This window comes from Anomaloglossus baeobatrachus, chromosome 6 (assembly GCF_048569485.1).
Source record: "Anomaloglossus baeobatrachus isolate aAnoBae1 chromosome 6, aAnoBae1.hap1, whole genome shotgun sequence".
In the NCBI taxonomy this organism is placed as follows: Eukaryota; Metazoa; Chordata; class Amphibia; order Anura; family Aromobatidae; genus Anomaloglossus; species Anomaloglossus baeobatrachus.
In genome coordinates, this window is record NC_134358.1 from 178,687,582 (window position 1) to 178,705,975 (window position 18,394).

Consider the following 18,394-nt stretch of genomic DNA (forward strand, 5'->3'; position numbering starts at 1 on the left):
AGTCTAACCGCGTCTACCACTAGAATTGTCTTTCGGATATTGGTAACGGCATTTCTCCCCTTAATAAACCCCACCTGGTGATTCGTAATGATCCTAGGTAAGATCTCGGCCAGTCTATTAGCCATGATCTTGGACATAATTTTTAAATCCTGATTTATGAGCGATATAGGTCTATAACTAGAGGGATCATCCAGGTCCTTGGTTCCCTTGGGGAGTAATTTAATATATGCTATGTTGGAATTTTTGGGTATTTCCGCCCCTCCCAGGAAAGCATTAAAGACTGAGGTTAGATCCGGCGAGATCAGATCCTTCAGAGCCTTATAGAATTCACTATTGAAACCGTCAGGTCCCGGTGCCTTGTTGGTGTTAAGCTCCCCAATTGTTCTCGTCACCTCCTCTACTGTGATATCTGCGTTTAAGGCACTCAAATCTTCCTCCGTCAAGCTAGGCATTTGGGCTTGTCTTAGCCACTCTGCCTCATCAGTCATGTCGTTATTCCCTGACCCATATAGTTTTCTATAGTAATCTCCCAACAGTTTATTAATGTCCTTAGGATCCGTAGTCACCTCTCCCCCCTTTGTTTTCAGTTTAGAGATCACTGTCATCTTTCTGCTGCCCCTTGCCAGATTGGCCAACATCCTTCCCGCCTTGTTGCCAAACCTATGTAAGTCAACCTCCTTGTGCGACCAGAATAGTTGTTCCTTTTTTTTGGCCCATTCGTCAAATCCCTCTTTTGCCTCCAACCATCTGCCTTTTGTCATGGGAGATCTATTTGTCACATAATTTGTATATGCTACCCGTACTGCTTCACTATGGAAATTATAATTCTCATTGGTTTTCCGTTTGATCATGGCTGCGTACCCCACCAGACGGCCCCTTAGGACCGCTTTTGCCGTTTCCCAAAATATCACTGGGGACTCTCTATGTTCCTTATTGTCCTCTGCGAATTCTCCCCACCACTCCTGTAGCACCTTGTGGAAATTATCTTGCCTGAGAAGGAACGATGGGAATCTCCATATGATATCTGTACCTCTCCTGAATTTCTCTCTAATGCCCAATCTCACCGGACTATGATCAGAGATCACCATATTCTCTATCACACAATCTTGCGTTCCACTCAGTAAGTCTTGCGAGATCCAGAACTGATCAATACGTGACCAGCTATCATGAGGGTGAGAGAAGTGTGTATACTCTCTGTCATGTGGGTGAGTTAGTCTCCAGATGTCTTTCAGTCCTACGTCTTCTAATGTTACATCCCTATTGTCTAAACTCCTGCCCACATTAGCTGTCCCCTCCTCGCCCCTCCTCCTATCTTCAGCTGAGTCTGGGACGGTGTTAAAATCGCCTCCCACTATAATGTTAGCCTCCCCATCTGCTAATATGGTGGCCTTTATGTCATCATGGAATGTGATTTGTTGTGAATTTGGGCCATAGACATTATAAATACTGAGTTTACCCGCTGGACTAACGATTGTTAAGTGCTGCCACCTTCCATGGTCGTCTGCCTCATGTGCCACTACCTCATGACTGAATTGTTTATTTATTAGAATCATAGTGCCCCGCTTTTCTACCTTGTGCCGCTGCCCCGTAAACGGTGCCCACCCAATGTTTCTTCATGCGGAAAAAGTCCTCCCCCCCCCAAGTGGGTTTCCTGTAATAAGGCAATGTCTGTCTTTAGTCTTTTCAGATGTCTCAATATCATTGCTCGTTTGTTAGGTGATCTCAGCCCTTTAACATTCCACGTAGTTATCTGTATCATGTTAACCTGTGTATTCTGCTTTTACTACTCCCTCCCCTATGGGCCCCTGCATCAAGGAAGACGAGATGTTCGACACTAGAATCACAGTTGGTACCACAAAATCGACACTCCCTTTCCCCACCTTGCAAATATAACAAATACAACAAAAAGCATGTAACTGTAAAACATATTTTCCCTTCCGAGAAATCCACGGCGTTTCCCGCCACGTTGGTGAGCTCCCCTATTCCTAGCCAAAATATGTAGCTCCCTAATCACCCCCCAAAAAATATATGTTCTATCCCCGGACTAACTTGAATAAGCCTTTGAAAATTATGCAAAAATTAGCACAGTATGTCAAAACCTCAGCAAGATTCTCCAGTCCTACTTATCTCTGACTCCAGGTAGCCATCAGTCCGCCCAGAACAGGCCCACTTCATTTGAATTTGGATGATGTTCCTGGACAAAGGAGAAAAAGAAAAAAAGAAAAAAAAAGACCAAGGGGAGAGAAGATGGAGAAAGAAAGGAGAAGAACAAAAAAAAAAAAAAAAACAAAAAAAAAAAAAAGAGGGGGGGAAGAGGACCCAGACTTTGGGATGTTTTCCTCTCTTTTCTCCCTTCCCCCTCCTCCTCTCACCTCCCCAACCCTCTCTCCGTAATGCATCCTCCTCAACGCCTCTCCCTGTTTGGGAAGAGAGAAAAAAAAAAAAAAAAAAAAAACAGGCAAAAAAAGGAAAAACAATGAGCGAGTTCCAGTTCAGGTATCATGGTTTCTCTCCAAGGGTTGGTTCCTGTGTTCCAGGCGAGAATTATGCTGTCGACCCGGACTTGGCCTCCTTTCCTCCCTGGTCTCGACTTGCTTTTGTCCCCCAAGACGTCCCACATCTCTTCCTGAGCTTGTGGGGGATCCTCTTCTATTATTCCCTTCTCCACTAGCTCCTTTTTCTTGCCTTTCTGACCTAGTCTTGTTGAGCTCTGCCATGAGAATGTTTTCTGCTTCTTTGTAGTCCTTGTAGTATACAAACGAGCCATTGGGGTTTCTAACTTTCAGTGTAGCAGGGTATAATAGCTGGCACTTTACTTTTTTGTTGTACAGAAATGAGCAAATTTTGGTAAATTCTTTTCTCCTTCTGGATACTTCCGCTGAATAATCCCCAAAAATTAGCAGTCTGTTGCCTTGATATTGTAGTGGACGCTTTCGTTCTCTAAAGGCCCTCAATATTTCCTCCTTATGCTTATAATCAAGGTACTTGACAATCACCTGCCTGGCTCTTATCGGGGTATTCTTGTTTGAGTTTTGGCCCTCTCCCTTATTCGCCTCCTGGTGTCTCAGTGGACCCACTCTGTGGGCTCTTTCAACTCTGAATTTCGCCTTTATGCCCAGGGCCTGCGGTAGCTCCAACTCGCATATATTATCCAACCGTCCAATCGACACAGACTCTGGCAACCCGACTATACGTAAGTTGTTTCGTCTCGATCTGTTTTCCAAATCGTCCGCTTTATCCTTCAAGTATTCATTAGATTTTGCTAGAGCTGCTATTTGTGCTTGCATAGCCAGTATTGTCTCCTCGGAGTCAGATATTCTCTGCTCTGATTCTGCCAGTCTAGAGGCATGGGCATTTATCTGTTTTTGCATATTAGCTAATGATGTTTGTATGGCTGCCTCAATAGCCACTTTAACCTCTTTTGACAAGTGTGATGTCACTTCTTCAGCCAGTTTTTTATAGTCCACATTAAGCTTTTGTGTGTACTTGTCTTGGCCTGCAGGTGGTGCTGTTTTCTTAGTTCTCTTTGTCTGGACTGGGCCACCACCTCCATCCCCCAATAGCTTGCAGGCTTGTGATGTTGGTGTAGTAGGCTGCTTTTTGTTTCCTTTGGAAGGGGTACTATGAATTCTTGCATTTGACTTCCTGTGAGTCTGAGTGGGATTAATCTCCCTGTGCTGTTTGTCAGTTTCATCCTCCAACACTGCTGTGTCTCTGAGCTGCCCTGCTTTGTCTGCATCTTCTCTCCCCTCTGCCTCCATATCTCCTTCATCCTCCCATTGCGATCCACCATCATCAGTCCCCTGCATCCACCTCTCTCCTGCTGTGTCCTCCTGTGACTCCTCGCTCATATCTTCCTTATCTCCTGTCTCCTCGCTCATATCTCCCTTATCTCTCCCCTTCCAGCTCTGTGTTTGCTTTTCTGTGTCTCTCACCATGCGTTCAGGCTCCTCCCCCATCAGGCTCGGTGCCATTATCTTATCTTCTCCTCTGTCCATATCAAAGCTTCTCCAGGCTGATTCACTGCTCCCAGAGCTTCTCAGGAGGTACCGTTCCATAGCTGTCTGCTTTAGGTAACCTCCTGTGCTGCTCTCTGTTTGGTGGCTCGTCCGGGGGGTCTGTTTTTAGTCGGTTTCTGTGAGGGGTGGCAGGAGCTTCTCCCCTAAGCTGCCACCTCAGCCAGGACAGGAACCTCACTGCGTTTTTAATCAGTGCACAATGCCATTAAAGATTGTTGATGAAAAAAAAAAAAAAAGGTCTGATGTCATTTCCTTCAAAATGTTCATTGTATGCAGGAGAGCAGACAGACAGCTGCAGAACTAGTGTATGCAGGAGAGCAGACAGCAGCTGGAGAACTACAAGGCTCAGCATCCTCCATTCACTAGTGTATGCAGGAGAGCAGACAGCAGCTGCAGAACTACAAGGCTCAGCATCCTCCATCCAGGACTGTATGCAGTTTTTTGCCCAAAAAGAAAAAAAAATGACATGGGCTTCGCCATATTTTTGTATGCTACCCGGGTACAGCAGGCAGGTACGGGCTGCCCCCAACCCCCAGCTGCCTATTTGTACCCGGCTGGGAACCAAAAATATAGAGAAGCCCTTTTTTTTTAATTATTTCATGAATTTCATGAAATTAAAAAAAAAAAAAAAATGACGTGAGCTTCGCCTAATTTTTGAGTCCAGCCGGGTACAACTAGGCAGCTGGGGATTGGAATCCACAGTGCAGGGTGCCCAAGCTTTCTGGGCACCCCCACTGCGAATTGCAGTCCGCAGCCACCCCAGAAAATGGCACTTTCATAGAAGCGCCATCTTCTGGCGCTGTATCCAACTCTTCTAGCTGCCCTGATGCCGGGTGGCTAGCTAGGTAATAATGGAGTTAGGGCTAGCTGTATATTATCAGCTAGCCCTAAGCCCGAAATTCATGGTGTCATGCCAATATTAGACATGGCCACCATGAATTTCTAGTAATGATAAAAAAAAAAACCACAACGCACAGAAAAATATTTTTATTAGAAATAAAAACACAACACAATTAGTGACTCCATCTTTATTGAAATAAAGAACCCCCCCCCCCCCCCCCCCCCCGCAGTAATCCTGGGTCAAGGGTCCCGCGCCGTCCAATCAGGATCCAATATCATCTGATCGGTTTGCTGGAACGCAAAGCGGTCAGATGATGTGTCAGGATCAAGTGCCTGAATCCCATCACACATCAGCTGATTATACAATCGGCTTTTATACAATCAGCTGATGCATCCGTGCAAAAAAAAAAAATAATACTCACTTATGTGCTGTGCTGATTACCGGCAGCTCCTGCAGCGATCGATTGGACAGGAGTCTGATCCCGTCCGATCGCTGCAGCAGCTGCCGGTAATCAGCTGATGAAGTCCCCTGACGGCAGGATCAGCTGATGGCCGGCCGGGCGCAAAAAAGCCGGTCAGACTACGATCAGCTGATGCGTCAGGTGACTGCATCAGGTGATCCACCGCCAGGTCCTGCAAGCAAGGTCCTGCCCCGGGGAGACTGCACACAGCCAGAGCGGTGGTACCAGGAGGAGCTAGGAGCGGGCATGGCACCGGGACCCTGCAGAAAGGTGAGTATATATGACATTTTTTTTTTTCTACTGTTCACTTTGGTTTTCGCCGCTGCCTCCACCTCCCGCCCAGACATGGCGCCGCACGGAGCTGACATGCACAGGACGGGAGGTGGACGCAGCGGTGACGGTACCGGGAGGATTCATGCTTCTGTGTTTACCAACAGAAGGAATCCTCTTCCTGTACACGTCACTTTACTGCCCACCCCTTGCGTTTATAGCTGCGTTTTTAGTCATAGAAACGCGGCTATATGCGTTTTTCATTGCGTTGTTGAACATCTCATTGAACTCAATGGGTGAAAAACGCAGAAATAATTGACATGCTGCGTTTTTGTGGTCACCACAAAAACGCAGCTACAAAAAAACGCTGTGTGAGGACAGCACTTCTGAAAACCCATAGACATTGCTGGGGAAGCAATGTCACTGCGTTTTCAGCACAAAAACGCGGTAAAAAACGCCGCTAAAAACGCCTAGTGCGCACAAGGCCTAACATCTATGGTAAAACCTGCCGTGAAGCTGTGTACAGACCCCATATCAACACCTCCCTGGAAACGTTTTTGACGTACTAGGCTGTTCCACAATTATTTTTTCTGTTTACTAGCATGCACGGGCTACCTGGAATCAACGAGTGCAGTGTGAACATAGCCTTACACATGTCTTCAGCGACCTTGCTGTACGTAATTTAGTGTGATATGCACAGGGGCCATAAGAGAACACGTCCATATAGAAGTTTATGTGAGTAGCTGTGTGCGCCATATCCACATGCCAGTGGTTTTAGTCTCTGGCATTTGCTGTAGTCCAGGCCCATCCTGCTTTGTCACATAACAGATAAGATGGGGGGATGAGAGAGGGGATAGACTCAACAAGTGCGGCCCGTGTTCACAGGGCAGTGCATATAAGGCTGCAGATCCCGGCACCATCCTGTGTACTAATGTCACTGACTTGGCGTTCCTCACCAAGCTGTTTTCTGCTGTCCGCACCTGTTTCACCGCCTTGTGACTGGGGGAGGGGCGGCATACTACATTTCACTGCTGAGATGTGAATATAACCTTACCAAATGAAAACTACACTACCACATGCCATTGAACTTTCAGTAATAATATGTATGTCCATCCATAATCTGCAGCAATATGCTGAATCATAGGATTACATTTCTTTGGGCTCTGTTTACACTCATGACTTTTAGTCTATGGAAGTTCCAAAAGAGTTACATTGACTTTAATGAGTTATTTAAGACTTAAATAGTGACGTATTCATAATCAGTGGCCAGAAAGCAGTGTATCAGATGGATCACAAATGCTCCATACTGCCGAGTACTGCACCTCATCTCTGATTCATTTGAATAGGGCATAAGCTGAATTACCCGGCTGCAGGCACTAAACTGCACCGAGCACATGATCCACTCCACACATCACTTATATCTGGCCACTGCTGGTGCAGATATAACCTGACTGTGGGGAGTGTCTGTAGCCAACACCTGCCAAGCTGAAATTGATGACCTGTCTTTTACATCAATATGTGCATCCTGGACAAACCCTTTAAGGCCCCATCACACGTCAGTGATTCCAGTACGTATGATGACAGTCTTCATACATACCGGAGACATGTACATACGCAGACCCATTAAAATCAAAGGCTCTGCGCACACATCATTGTTTTCTCAGGGACGTGTCTACGTGGCGCACATTCGTTTCCGTGTGTTCCGCATGGAGACAAGTCCTTTTTCTCCGGCATCACTGATGTCACACAGAACGCACACTGATGGGCTCCGTGTGACATCAGTGTGACACGTACTGGAGAAAACATGTCTTTGAAATAAAATTATTTTCTTAACCCGCCTGTCTCCAGCACTGCTGTCTTCAGCGCTATTGTCAGTTGCTTCTGGGTCCCGCTCATTACATATTCACTGCACCACGAACCTGGAAGCAGGAGCGCCTGAGACAGCAGCACCTGGGACTGGTGAGTAAAAGGTTCCTTATCTCTGTGTGCTATGTTTTTTTTTTTTTTTTTTTTTATTTTTCTCTCACCCTGTGACTTGCATCGACGACTCATGTCCTATAGATGAGTGCAATCCCTGCATGCTGCAATTTTTTCATCAGTGTGATCTGAGCTGAGGACAAACTCACGGATCTGCTCTGCCCATTGGCTAGCATTGGTCCGAGTGCAATGTGATTTTTTTTTTTTCTCACGTTTTATACGCCAGTGCGAGAGTACATTTAACTGTGTACTGAGCAAATGATTGGGATATAAAATACCAAGACAGGTATATCTGTGATTGGGCACATTGTCCTCACTAGTATATTGTATTACCTTTTTCCAGCAATAGTGGAAGGTCTGTAAATTAAAGTTGTAATGCAGATGCAAAAATTTGTTAAATCCAACTTTGGCATTGGCAGCTACCAAATAATGTAGTTGTCTGCAGGTGTGGTATGTAATGTAGGCATGTATCACAGCTAGTCATGCTCTTACTACGGAGGAAATAATTGAAACATTTTTACTTGTCAGCATTTCTTATAGATTGTAAGCTCTTGTGAGCAGAGCCATCTATCCTCTTGAATGAATTGTGTAACTACCATATTTTTTCGTTTTGAGACACACACACACCCCAAATTTAGAGAGGAAAAAAAGGTGGTGGGTCCGTCTTTATACTTCGAAGGTGTCTTACTGGGGGGGGGGGGGCTGTGGTGGTGGAGCGGGGTCATAGGAGGCAGTAACTGTGCTGAACTAGGTTGATGCTGAAGGGGCTGTGTTGGCTGCGGTGGGGGCTGTGCTGGCTGCGAGCGCCGTGCTGGTTGTGTGGAGCAGAGCGATGCGGCGGATGTCACAAATGCTCTGTCGGCAGTTCCGTTGTTCCCATAGACTTGTATGAGCAGCGGATTGTGACTGATGTTGCGTTGCATCCTCCGCCCGACTGACCAGTCGTGGAACGACTGAACGCAGGGCGGAAGGAACGCAGCTTGTAACATTTTTTGAGCAGCGCAATCCGTAGGATTTCGCTGCGCATGCTCTCTCTGGCTCCCTGCACACGTAACTAGGATACACATTGGGTTACCAAGCAATGTGCTTTGCCTAGTTACCCGATATTTACCCTGGTTACGTGTGCAAGGAGCCAGCGCTAAAGCGGTGTACGCTGGTAACCAAGGTAAATATCAGGTAACCAACAAAGTGCTTTGCTTAGTTGTTACCTGATATTTACCCTGGCTACGTGTGCAGGGAGCTGGACACTTCCCCGCTCGGCTCCGCCCCCTCCCGCACTCCGCATGTATATACATACACACACACACACACACACACACCTGTCCCCAGCCATGCAGAGCGCGTCATTGACGTCCTCAGCGCCACGGCCCCACTCGGCTCCGCCCCCTTGCACTCCGCGCCCCGCACACAACGGAGTCCGACAACGAATTCTGTTCTTTGTCATCCGTTGTACAACGCATCAGTCACATGTGTCAAGCAACGCATGTGACTGATGCAAAACAACGGAAATGTGTGAACCTAGTCTAAGACGCATCCCTCGTTTTCCTCCCAAATTTTTTTGTTTTTAAGTGCTTCTTACAATCTGAAAAATACAGTATGTTTGTAACAGCTGATATTGATTGTACTAGTTCTTACCTCTGAATTCATAAGCTGATAGTGTTATGGAATAGGTTAATATTTAGTTGTGTTTTTTCCCTTACAGGTGTCGACTTTAAAATCAAAACTGTAGAATTAAGGGGAAAGAAAATTAGGTTACAAATATGGTAAGTATGTATGTGTGTGTGTGTGTGTGTGTGTGTGTGTGTGTGTGTGTGTGTGTGTGTGAGATAAATTATTGTGTCGCTTTGTTACCAGCATGATTTACAACATGATTTTCAACTATACAATGATTTTTTCCTCTGTGTTGATCTATCATTGTAGAGGTTTCTAACCCTTGCATGCCATTTTCAGTTTATACACAATGAGACATTACTCTCTCCAGAATAACATATAATTTTGTGCAATTGATCACCAAATAGGATTTTGTATGTGTAATACTTGGACTAATGCTGGCCATACACATTAGAGCAGGGGTCTCAAACACGCGGCCCGCGGGCCGCATGCGGCCCCTGAGACTGTTTGTTGCGGCCCGCAGACCCCGTGACAATCGCGGCTCCATGCTGAGGGTCGGCGCCGGCAGGAACTTGCATTTGAATCCATCTGCGGTGCCGCGCAAGGAGCTGTCAGTTCTATCCCAGTTGCTGCTGCTGTCTGCCAATCAGATGCAAGGAGGTGACGTCATACAGCGACGTCACTTCCTTGCATCTGATTGGCAGGCAGCAGCCATTGGTCCAGACACAGCTCCTCTGCGCTGCACCGCAAATGGATTCAAATGCAGTGAAGTTTCTGCCGGCGCCAACCCTCAGCACAGAGCCGCGATAAGCAGGTAAGGTACGTGCTGAAGATCAGGACCCGCTGCGTGCTGGACACAGCGCGTCCTAATCGGCGGGGCCGCAAGTCTCCTCCTTAGGAGACCGCAGCTGCCCGTGCCTGCGATCAGGGGTTCGGGCCGCTGCGGTCTCCTCACTGTGCTCTCCCTAGGGAGGACGCTTCAGACGCCGCAGCATAAATTCACATGCTGCGGCCTCTGGAAGCCATACCGCAGTTCCGTTTTCACTGCGGGCCGTACACGCACAGTGGGCATGGGATTTTTAGAAATCCCATGCCCACTGTGCTTTTACCATACATAGCAGGGTTTTGGACGCAGCTGAAGCATGCTGCATCCAAAACTCTGCAAGTACTGATCGTGGGCACACAGGGAACGGAGGAAAGGTGAGGAGATTTTTCTTTTTTTTTGTTTGCATATTACTAAAGGATGGGCAGAATACTACAGGGATGGCCACAATACTACAGGGATGGGCAGAATACTACAGGGATGGCCACAATACTACAAGGGTGGGCAGAATACTACAGGGGTGGGCAGAATACTACAGGGGTGGGCTGAATACTACAGGGGTGGGCTGAATACTACAGGGGTGGGCTGAATACTACAGGGGTGGGCTGAATACTACAGGGATGGGCTGAATACTACAGGGATGGGCTGAATACTACAGGGATGGGCTGAATACTACAGGGATGGGCTGAATACTACAGGGATGGGCTGAATACTACAGGGATGGGCTGAATACTACAGGGATGGGCTGAATACTACAGGGATGGGCTGAATACTACAGGGATGGGCTGAATACTACAGGGATGGGCTGAATACTACAGGGATGGGCTGAATACTACAGGGATGGCCACAATACTACAGGGATGGCCACAATACTACAGGGATGGCCACAATACTACAGGGATGGCCACAATACTACAGGGATGGCCACAATACTACAGGGATGGCCACAATACTACAGGGATGGCCACAATACTACAGGGATGGCCACAATACTACAGGGATGGCCACAATACTACAGGGATGGCCACAATACTACAGGGATGGCCACAATACTACAGGGATGGCCACAATACTACAGGGATGGCCACAATACTACGGGAATTGGCAGAATACTACAGAGCACAATACTACAAGGATGAGCACAATACTACAAGGATGAGCACAATACTACAAGGATGAGCACAATACTACAAGGATGAGCACAATACTACAAGGATGAGCACAATACTACAAGGATGAGCACAATACTACAAGGATGAGCACAATACTACAAGGATGAGCACAATACTACAAGGATGAGCACAATACTACAAGGATGAGCACAATACTACAAGGATTGGAACAATATTACTGGGCACAATACTACAAGGATGAGCACAATATTACAAGGATGAGCACAATACTACAAGGATTGGAACAATATTACTGGGCACAATACTACAGGGCACAAGGATGGGCACTATACTACTGGGCACAATACCACAAGGATGAGCACCTTACTACAGGGCACACGGATGGGCACATTACTACAAGATTTTGGCTAAGATTACTATATGATGCTGCTAATTGTAAAACAATTACAAGAAGGTGATAAAATGTAAAAAAAAAAAAAAAATCCTAAAGCATGACTTTTTTTATTTACATTAAAAATGCTTTTCTGTATATAAACTTAACAGAAAAAGTACACGTTTGTTATAATAAACAAGCGAAAAATGTTTACAAAAGTGATCCAAGATGTATAGAAAAAAAAACATGGATTCATTAAAAATGTTCACTTTGTCCTGCAAATAATGCGGCCCCCCTCATTTTTTTTTTTCTATATGCGGCCCATACACCCAGCTGAGTTTGAGACCCCTGCATTAGAGGGTGCTATTGCTCTCTTTCAACTCAACCATACTACAGTAAACACCTGCAGCTTACTTGTCAAGGCATGTATGTGTATTGCATGGGATGAAGTACAACAAGCCGTGGTCAGTGCTTCCTTCTTCCTCTAATTCATCTGTTTAATGAGCTCAACACACATTATATGGCTGTCTGATCCTATGGTGTAATACATTAATTTCCCATGTGCGTACAGAGTACAGAACATTTGATCAAGCCAAAATCAGAATAGAAATTAAGCCACACAAGCTATAATCACTGAAACATAGGCAAAATGTTTTTTAAAAAAAAAAGTGCTTAAAGTGGTTCTCCGAGAGTTCTTATAAATTGAATAATAAACATGAAAATATTTTTTTTTTAAAATCTACATTTCTTTATTTAGCAAAAGGTATGCGTTATATAGTGCACTCATCCATGCCATACATCAGTGTGCACCCATCCTACAGAAATGAAGTTTCATTCATCTGTTCAGTCAACCTGACAGGACACTAAGCCTGAGTGGACTAAAGGAGAAGATAAAGGCCTTTCTTTAGCGGCCAGAGAATTAATATCCATCTGTCAGCCTGACAGTTTTAGTGCACTACATGGAGTATGCCTGTCTTGCTCTCCACGCAGCCCATCCTAGAACGGCTGAACACTGCTGGATTGAAATTGCCATCTTTAAATTCTGATTGTACTGTTTAAGGCCCCCTTCACACGTCCGTGAAAATCACGCACGTTTTTCACGGACGTGTCAAAGGTGTATATATCCCTCCGTGTGCCGTTTTTATGGCACAACGTGTGTTCTCCGTGTGTTATCGGTGATAACACACGGAGATCGGGAACTTTCTGCTCAGCTGTCCCTGGTGTTACGGTCCGTGGTGCTGATCTCCGGTCCTGCCGACTCCCTGCTGCTGCTGCTTCCGGCCCGTAGTGGAGGGAATATGTGATGAGCATAACGTGTGGGAGTCGGAAGCAAGTGACAGCAGCGGCAGAGACTGCAGCACTGGGGACAGGTGAGTATAGAAATTATTATTTTTTTATCAACACTTGTGTTTTCTCCAGTATGTGTTACACGGATCACATCCGTGAGGTCCGTGTGCGGGCCATGTGACACCCATGATGCCGGAGAAAAATTGACATGTCTACATGTGGAGCGCACGGGCACACGTATGCTCCACATGTACACACGGTCCATAGCAAAATACGCACGTGTGTGCAGACCCATTGATTTTAATGGGTCTACGTGTGCCCGTGTCTCCGGCATGTTAGGAAACGGACCAAACACGTACCGGAGAAACGGACGTTTGAAGGAGGCCTTAGGCATACTTTTTTCTGAATCGAGATTTAGGGGAATGCATAAGCCGACATGCACACATTGAGTATTTAGTGAGGGTTTTTTACCTCTGTATTTGTAAGCTAAAACCAGTAGTGTGAAAAAATAAATCAATAAAAAAATACAGAAGTGATGCCCGTGTTTTTATTATACTTTTCCTCTGTTCCACTCTTGGTTTTGGCTTACAAATACTGAGGTAAAAAATTCACCAAATTCTCGACTTCTGCATGTGGTCTAATATTTAAAAGTATCTTATTTATATTTTCATCTTTCTCCAAGAACCCCTTTAACCCCTTCACAGCCTTGGACATACCAGTACATCTTATTTTATAGTGCATGCTCAATCACCCCCGTGTCTTTGGCTCATTTGACTACTGAGCCCGTGGCTCTCAAAACCAGCAGCGATCCCTGTACCGCCTCTCGCTGTTTAAACCCCTTTATAGTGATTGCAGCATTTAGAGGCTCGGAGAGGGGAGAGCGATCCCTCTCCCATGGGTGAGCCTGATTGTTGCCATGGCAACCCGATGTCGTCATGATTACCTCCAGGTCACCCAGCTTTGGCAAACCGACTTAGACCATACCATCACCATGGTCTGAGAGGTTTGTCAGTGTAAAACTGACAAGTATAATTCATTGCAATACACAAAGTTAATGTCCCATATAAGGACTAATTAAAAAATGTAAAATTTAAAAAAACAAAACAAGAATCAATCAATGCGTATATGTATGTAAAAAGATAGACAAGAAAAGTACACTTTTAATATAGCAGTGTTTGGAACAACCCGATCTATAAAACTGCCTCACTATTTAACTCTTTCAGGGAACACTTTAAAGAAATGGCAAAAAAAACCCTATGTATTTTCATCATATCACCAAAAAAAGTGGAATAAAAGTCGATCAAAAAGTCATATGTAAATAAAAATGGTAAAGCTGGAAACGTCATCTTGTCCTGTAAAAAACAAGCCGCCATACAGCTGTCAGTGGAGAAATAAAAACTTGCTCTTTCGTTTTGATTCTGCATCACAAAAAGCGAAATGGAGAGCGATCCTAAAAAATTGTAACCCAAAATGGTACTAATAAAAACTCCAACTCATCCAGCAGAATATAAGCCCTCAAATTACTCTGTCGGCAGAAAACTAAAAAAATTATAGTCTTCAAAATTCGGTGATGTAAAAAAATCTTTATTTTGTAAACCAAAAAAATGTGTTTTATAGCTAGAGCTGCTCGGACTCGCAAAAAAAAACGGGACCGGCGGGTCGCTGCTCAATTAAAAAAAAATCATGCACCGCGGCTTCAGAATAAGGAAAACAAAGATATCTTTGTTTTCATTATTCTGAAGCTGGCATGAATGATGCGTACTACGTTATACACACTCGCCGGCACCAACGGCCTGTGCAGGACCTCAATCGTGGCCTGTGTGCATGATGTACGACGCGTCATGCTCGTCGGCTTCAGAAGAAAAGGAGGACCAAGATGGCCGAAAGAGGAGGCGCCGGTCCCGGAGAACATAGACACCCATCTGACCAGTCTGCACCGGAGTGACCTTCTAGGTGAGTAGTATAAAGTGTTTTTTTTATGTTCTGCACAGTGGCCTGGGCTCTTATATACAGCATGTTAGAATGCTGTATATAAGAGCTCACTGGTGGTGGCTGCAGCTTATAGGCCCCAGATCTGGTGACAGGTTCCCTTTAAATAACAGTGCGTTTCACAAACGTTGCTTGCCTATATTTCTGAAAATATACATCCGATCTCACAAGTAAAGGTATGTATAGAATCGGCCTGATAGCGCCAGTATTGCACTGGCTTTAGTTTATATATGAAAGTCCTGGTGGTTGGTCCTCTTTTAATCACTTTTCATAAAACTTTCATCTCCGTGTGTGTTTCTGTTTAGCCATGTGACTAATGTATACACCTTAGTCTACGTATGTGCTTTATATATTGTCTTTTTCTCATTTGTTCACCATCTCATTAACCTCAACATTTTCTTATTTTGCTTTCATCTGACTACATTGATGCTTTCCACAGCGATCCACTAATGCTTGAATGTGTATGTACCCTTGTCTTGGTCGTTCATCTGTGCGTTCCTGTTGTTGCCACATAGCTGGTTATGTAGCAGCTCTTGTCTGCGGACTCCTCGCGAGGTAACACATTAATTTTTACAGCTTTTTGTCACCCATCTGCCTTCATATATTGTGAAATTGTCTGTGTGCGTTTGGTGTCTTGTGTTCTCTTCATTAAGCCAAGCTACCAGACTATTCGTCATTTGAATTGATTGTATGTTTTTAATTGCACATGTGTGTAGTTACATAGGTTGAAAAAAAGAGTCCAACTAGGATGTTTTCCCCATAAATCCATATGTTGTGAGAAAAGTGTGCAGCTTTTATGAAATAGTGGTCAGTTGAGAATAGTCAGTGAATGACCGCATGTATGCAAAATGTATGTGTGTGGTCATGAGACTGCTCGCTGCAACCGATGGTCTTGGAAAATCCAAACGCCAAGATGCCATAGTACCGCAATAAACGCTGTAAAGCCTGCTTTACATGTTCCGATTTTGCATACGATATCGTATGCGATAATAACCGCCCCCATCGTATGTGCGGCACTGTCAATTTGTTGAATGTGCCGCACATACGAGTAACCCCCCCCCTCCGTCACACATACTTACCCTTCCTTACGACCTCGCTGTGGGCGGCGAACGTCCACGTACTGGAGTGGGAGGGACGTTCTGCGTCACAGCGACGTCACGCGGCAGCCGGCCAATAGAAGCGGAGGGGCGGAGATGAGCGGAACGTAAACATCCCGCCCACCTCCTTCCTTCCGCATTGCTGGCTGGGAGACGCAGCTAAGATCTGTTCATCGTTCCCGGGGTGTCACACACTGCAATGTGTGCTACCCCGGGTACGATGAACAATCTGACGTTCAATTCATGAGGAATGAACGACGTGCGTGCGATGAACGTTTTACTGTTCAATCGCACGTAGCTGTTACACACTACAATGTACCTTACGATGCCGGATGTGCGTCACTTACGATGTGACCCCGCCGACACATTGGAAAATACATTGCAGCGTGTAAAGCGGGCATTAAGAAATTATCAAAATGCCATATCTGTCCCAAAATGGTTTCAATAACAAAAGTTTGCACTCTGTAAAAAATAAGCCCACACAGCTCTGACGGGCAGAAAAATGAAAATGTTACGGGTGTCGTAAAATTGTGACAATCCCCCCCCTCCAATTTCTACAATTTTTTTTTTGACAACTGAAATAAAAAAAAAAAAACTGGACAAATTTGGCATTGCTGTTATCTTCATGAGGAGAATCAAATTGCCATGTCATATCACTTTTATTACACAATGTAAGCCATAAGACTAAACCTTTTCAGTTTTTTTTTGTTTTTTTTTTCACAATTTCACTGCACTTTTTTTTTTTTTGTTTTTTTTTTAACATTTTCCAGTACTCTGTAGTAAAATAAATGGTTGAATACTACAACTCGCCCCACAAAAAAAACAAACCCTCATACACCTATGTGTATAGTAAAATTAAAAAGGCTAGATAAAAACAGAAATTGACCTTGGCAGATTAGGGGGTAAGGATGATTTTGATTTTATTCTAATTTGTTTTGTTTTTTTCTTTTTTTAATTTGGGTGTTCTTAATGGGAGTGTATGGCCATCAAATGTACTATAATCTACTCTAGCTGAAAGGGAGCCTCACGTCGATAAATCAGCTACTAATCAATCTGACCCCATGCTCCTGCAGACAATTTATTGGTAACAGTGGTGTTTGTAGCTAAACTGTGCCATTCCTCGGTTTACCTCCTTGTGTGTAAAACCATAACGCCAAGTCATCAGGGTAGTACAGCCTCCTGACAGCCATTCTCTTTTGATTGATCGCTCCATATTCCTAACCGGTAGCAGGAGTGGTACTCGGTGGTGAGGCTGAGATGTGTCCGACACAGATTTTCCGAGCCCTGACTCTAAAGGCCCATTTACACACAACGATATCGCTAACAAGATACCGTTGGGGTCACGGTGTTGGTGACGCACATCCGGCCTCGTTAGCGATGTCATTGTGTGTGACACCTTTAGCGATCAGTAACGATCGCAAAAAGGTGTCAAATTGTTCGTCGTTTACACGGCGTTCATTTTTTAAAAAATCGTTCCTCATTTGGAACGTAGGATGTTTGTCATTCCGTAATTGCGTGTGACGACGCCGTAGCTATATTGTTCACTACGGCAGCGATCACCCCGTGACGCGCCACCGACGTGAGCGGGTGCTATCGCTCACAACATCACTAGCTACGTTGCAGCGTGTAAAGGTTGCTTTAGGCTTGGTGAGTTTTTGATATTGCAGATTTTCTGCAGTATTTCTACATCAATTGGCTATTTTAGGTTATGTTCTTTTTGTGTTTTTGACTCTTCGGGTTGTCTTATATATTTATTTTTTTGGCATGTACAAAACTACTGTCATGCGTGGATCACATGATTTTTTTTATACATTTTTTTTTTTTACTGCTGTGAATTTTCCCACTTAAAACTCAGACTTCTCGGACCGCAGATTAGTTTACGCTGCGTAGAAAAGAAAAAAACCTGTAAAAAAACAACCTGTGAACTATAAATCCCATTTGGTTTGGTGAAACTCTAAGACATTGTTTTTTGCACATTAAAAATTCCAAAGTCAAAAGCTCATCAAATGATCTTAAGAGTGCACAGGATTTCAAAGACGTTACCAGGCCGTGGAGCAGTCAAGCAAAAGAGAATGGGCGGGCGTCTATGGATGACTCGGTAATTCAGCCAGGATGCTGAGACAAACTTATAAAGTGTTGTGCACTACTGACCAACCAAAGCATACTTAGGTACCACAATATAAACATTGTGTGCTCACCTCCCACGTCAGCGCCATTCTGGCTTTGTCTGTGCCACTGTTCCCGGAGAGAGACGTGACTTGTTTTATTACGTACCAGCTCCAGCTATGAGCGGCCACCGCTTGGCTGCAGCTCATCAGTATTCCGGACGTTTGTTCTGATGAGGTGGTAAAGGCTGCGGCAGGCACATGACACAACATTGTCACATCACTTTCCAGGAACACCTGTGCCAACATCGCTGGAACCAGCATCGCTGTAGGTGGTAAGTATAGACTGTTTGTGTTTCTTAGATGTTTCTTTGGGGGAAACAGGAATCATGGCTTATTTGCTGCCACC

General features: G+C 44.9%; 1 protein-coding gene across 1 annotated transcript in view; it reads left to right on the forward strand.

Moving 5' to 3' along the window:
- RAB12 (RAB12, member RAS oncogene family) overlaps nucleotides 1-18,394 on the forward strand; it is a 53,837-nt gene that overhangs the window by 13,257 nt on the left and 22,186 nt on the right. The window contains exon 2 of the mRNA XM_075316396.1: nucleotides 9,270-9,330. Within this exon, the coding sequence (XP_075172511.1) occupies nucleotides 9,270-9,330 (61 nt within the window). The remainder of the gene's footprint in view (nucleotides 1-9,269; nucleotides 9,331-18,394) is intronic.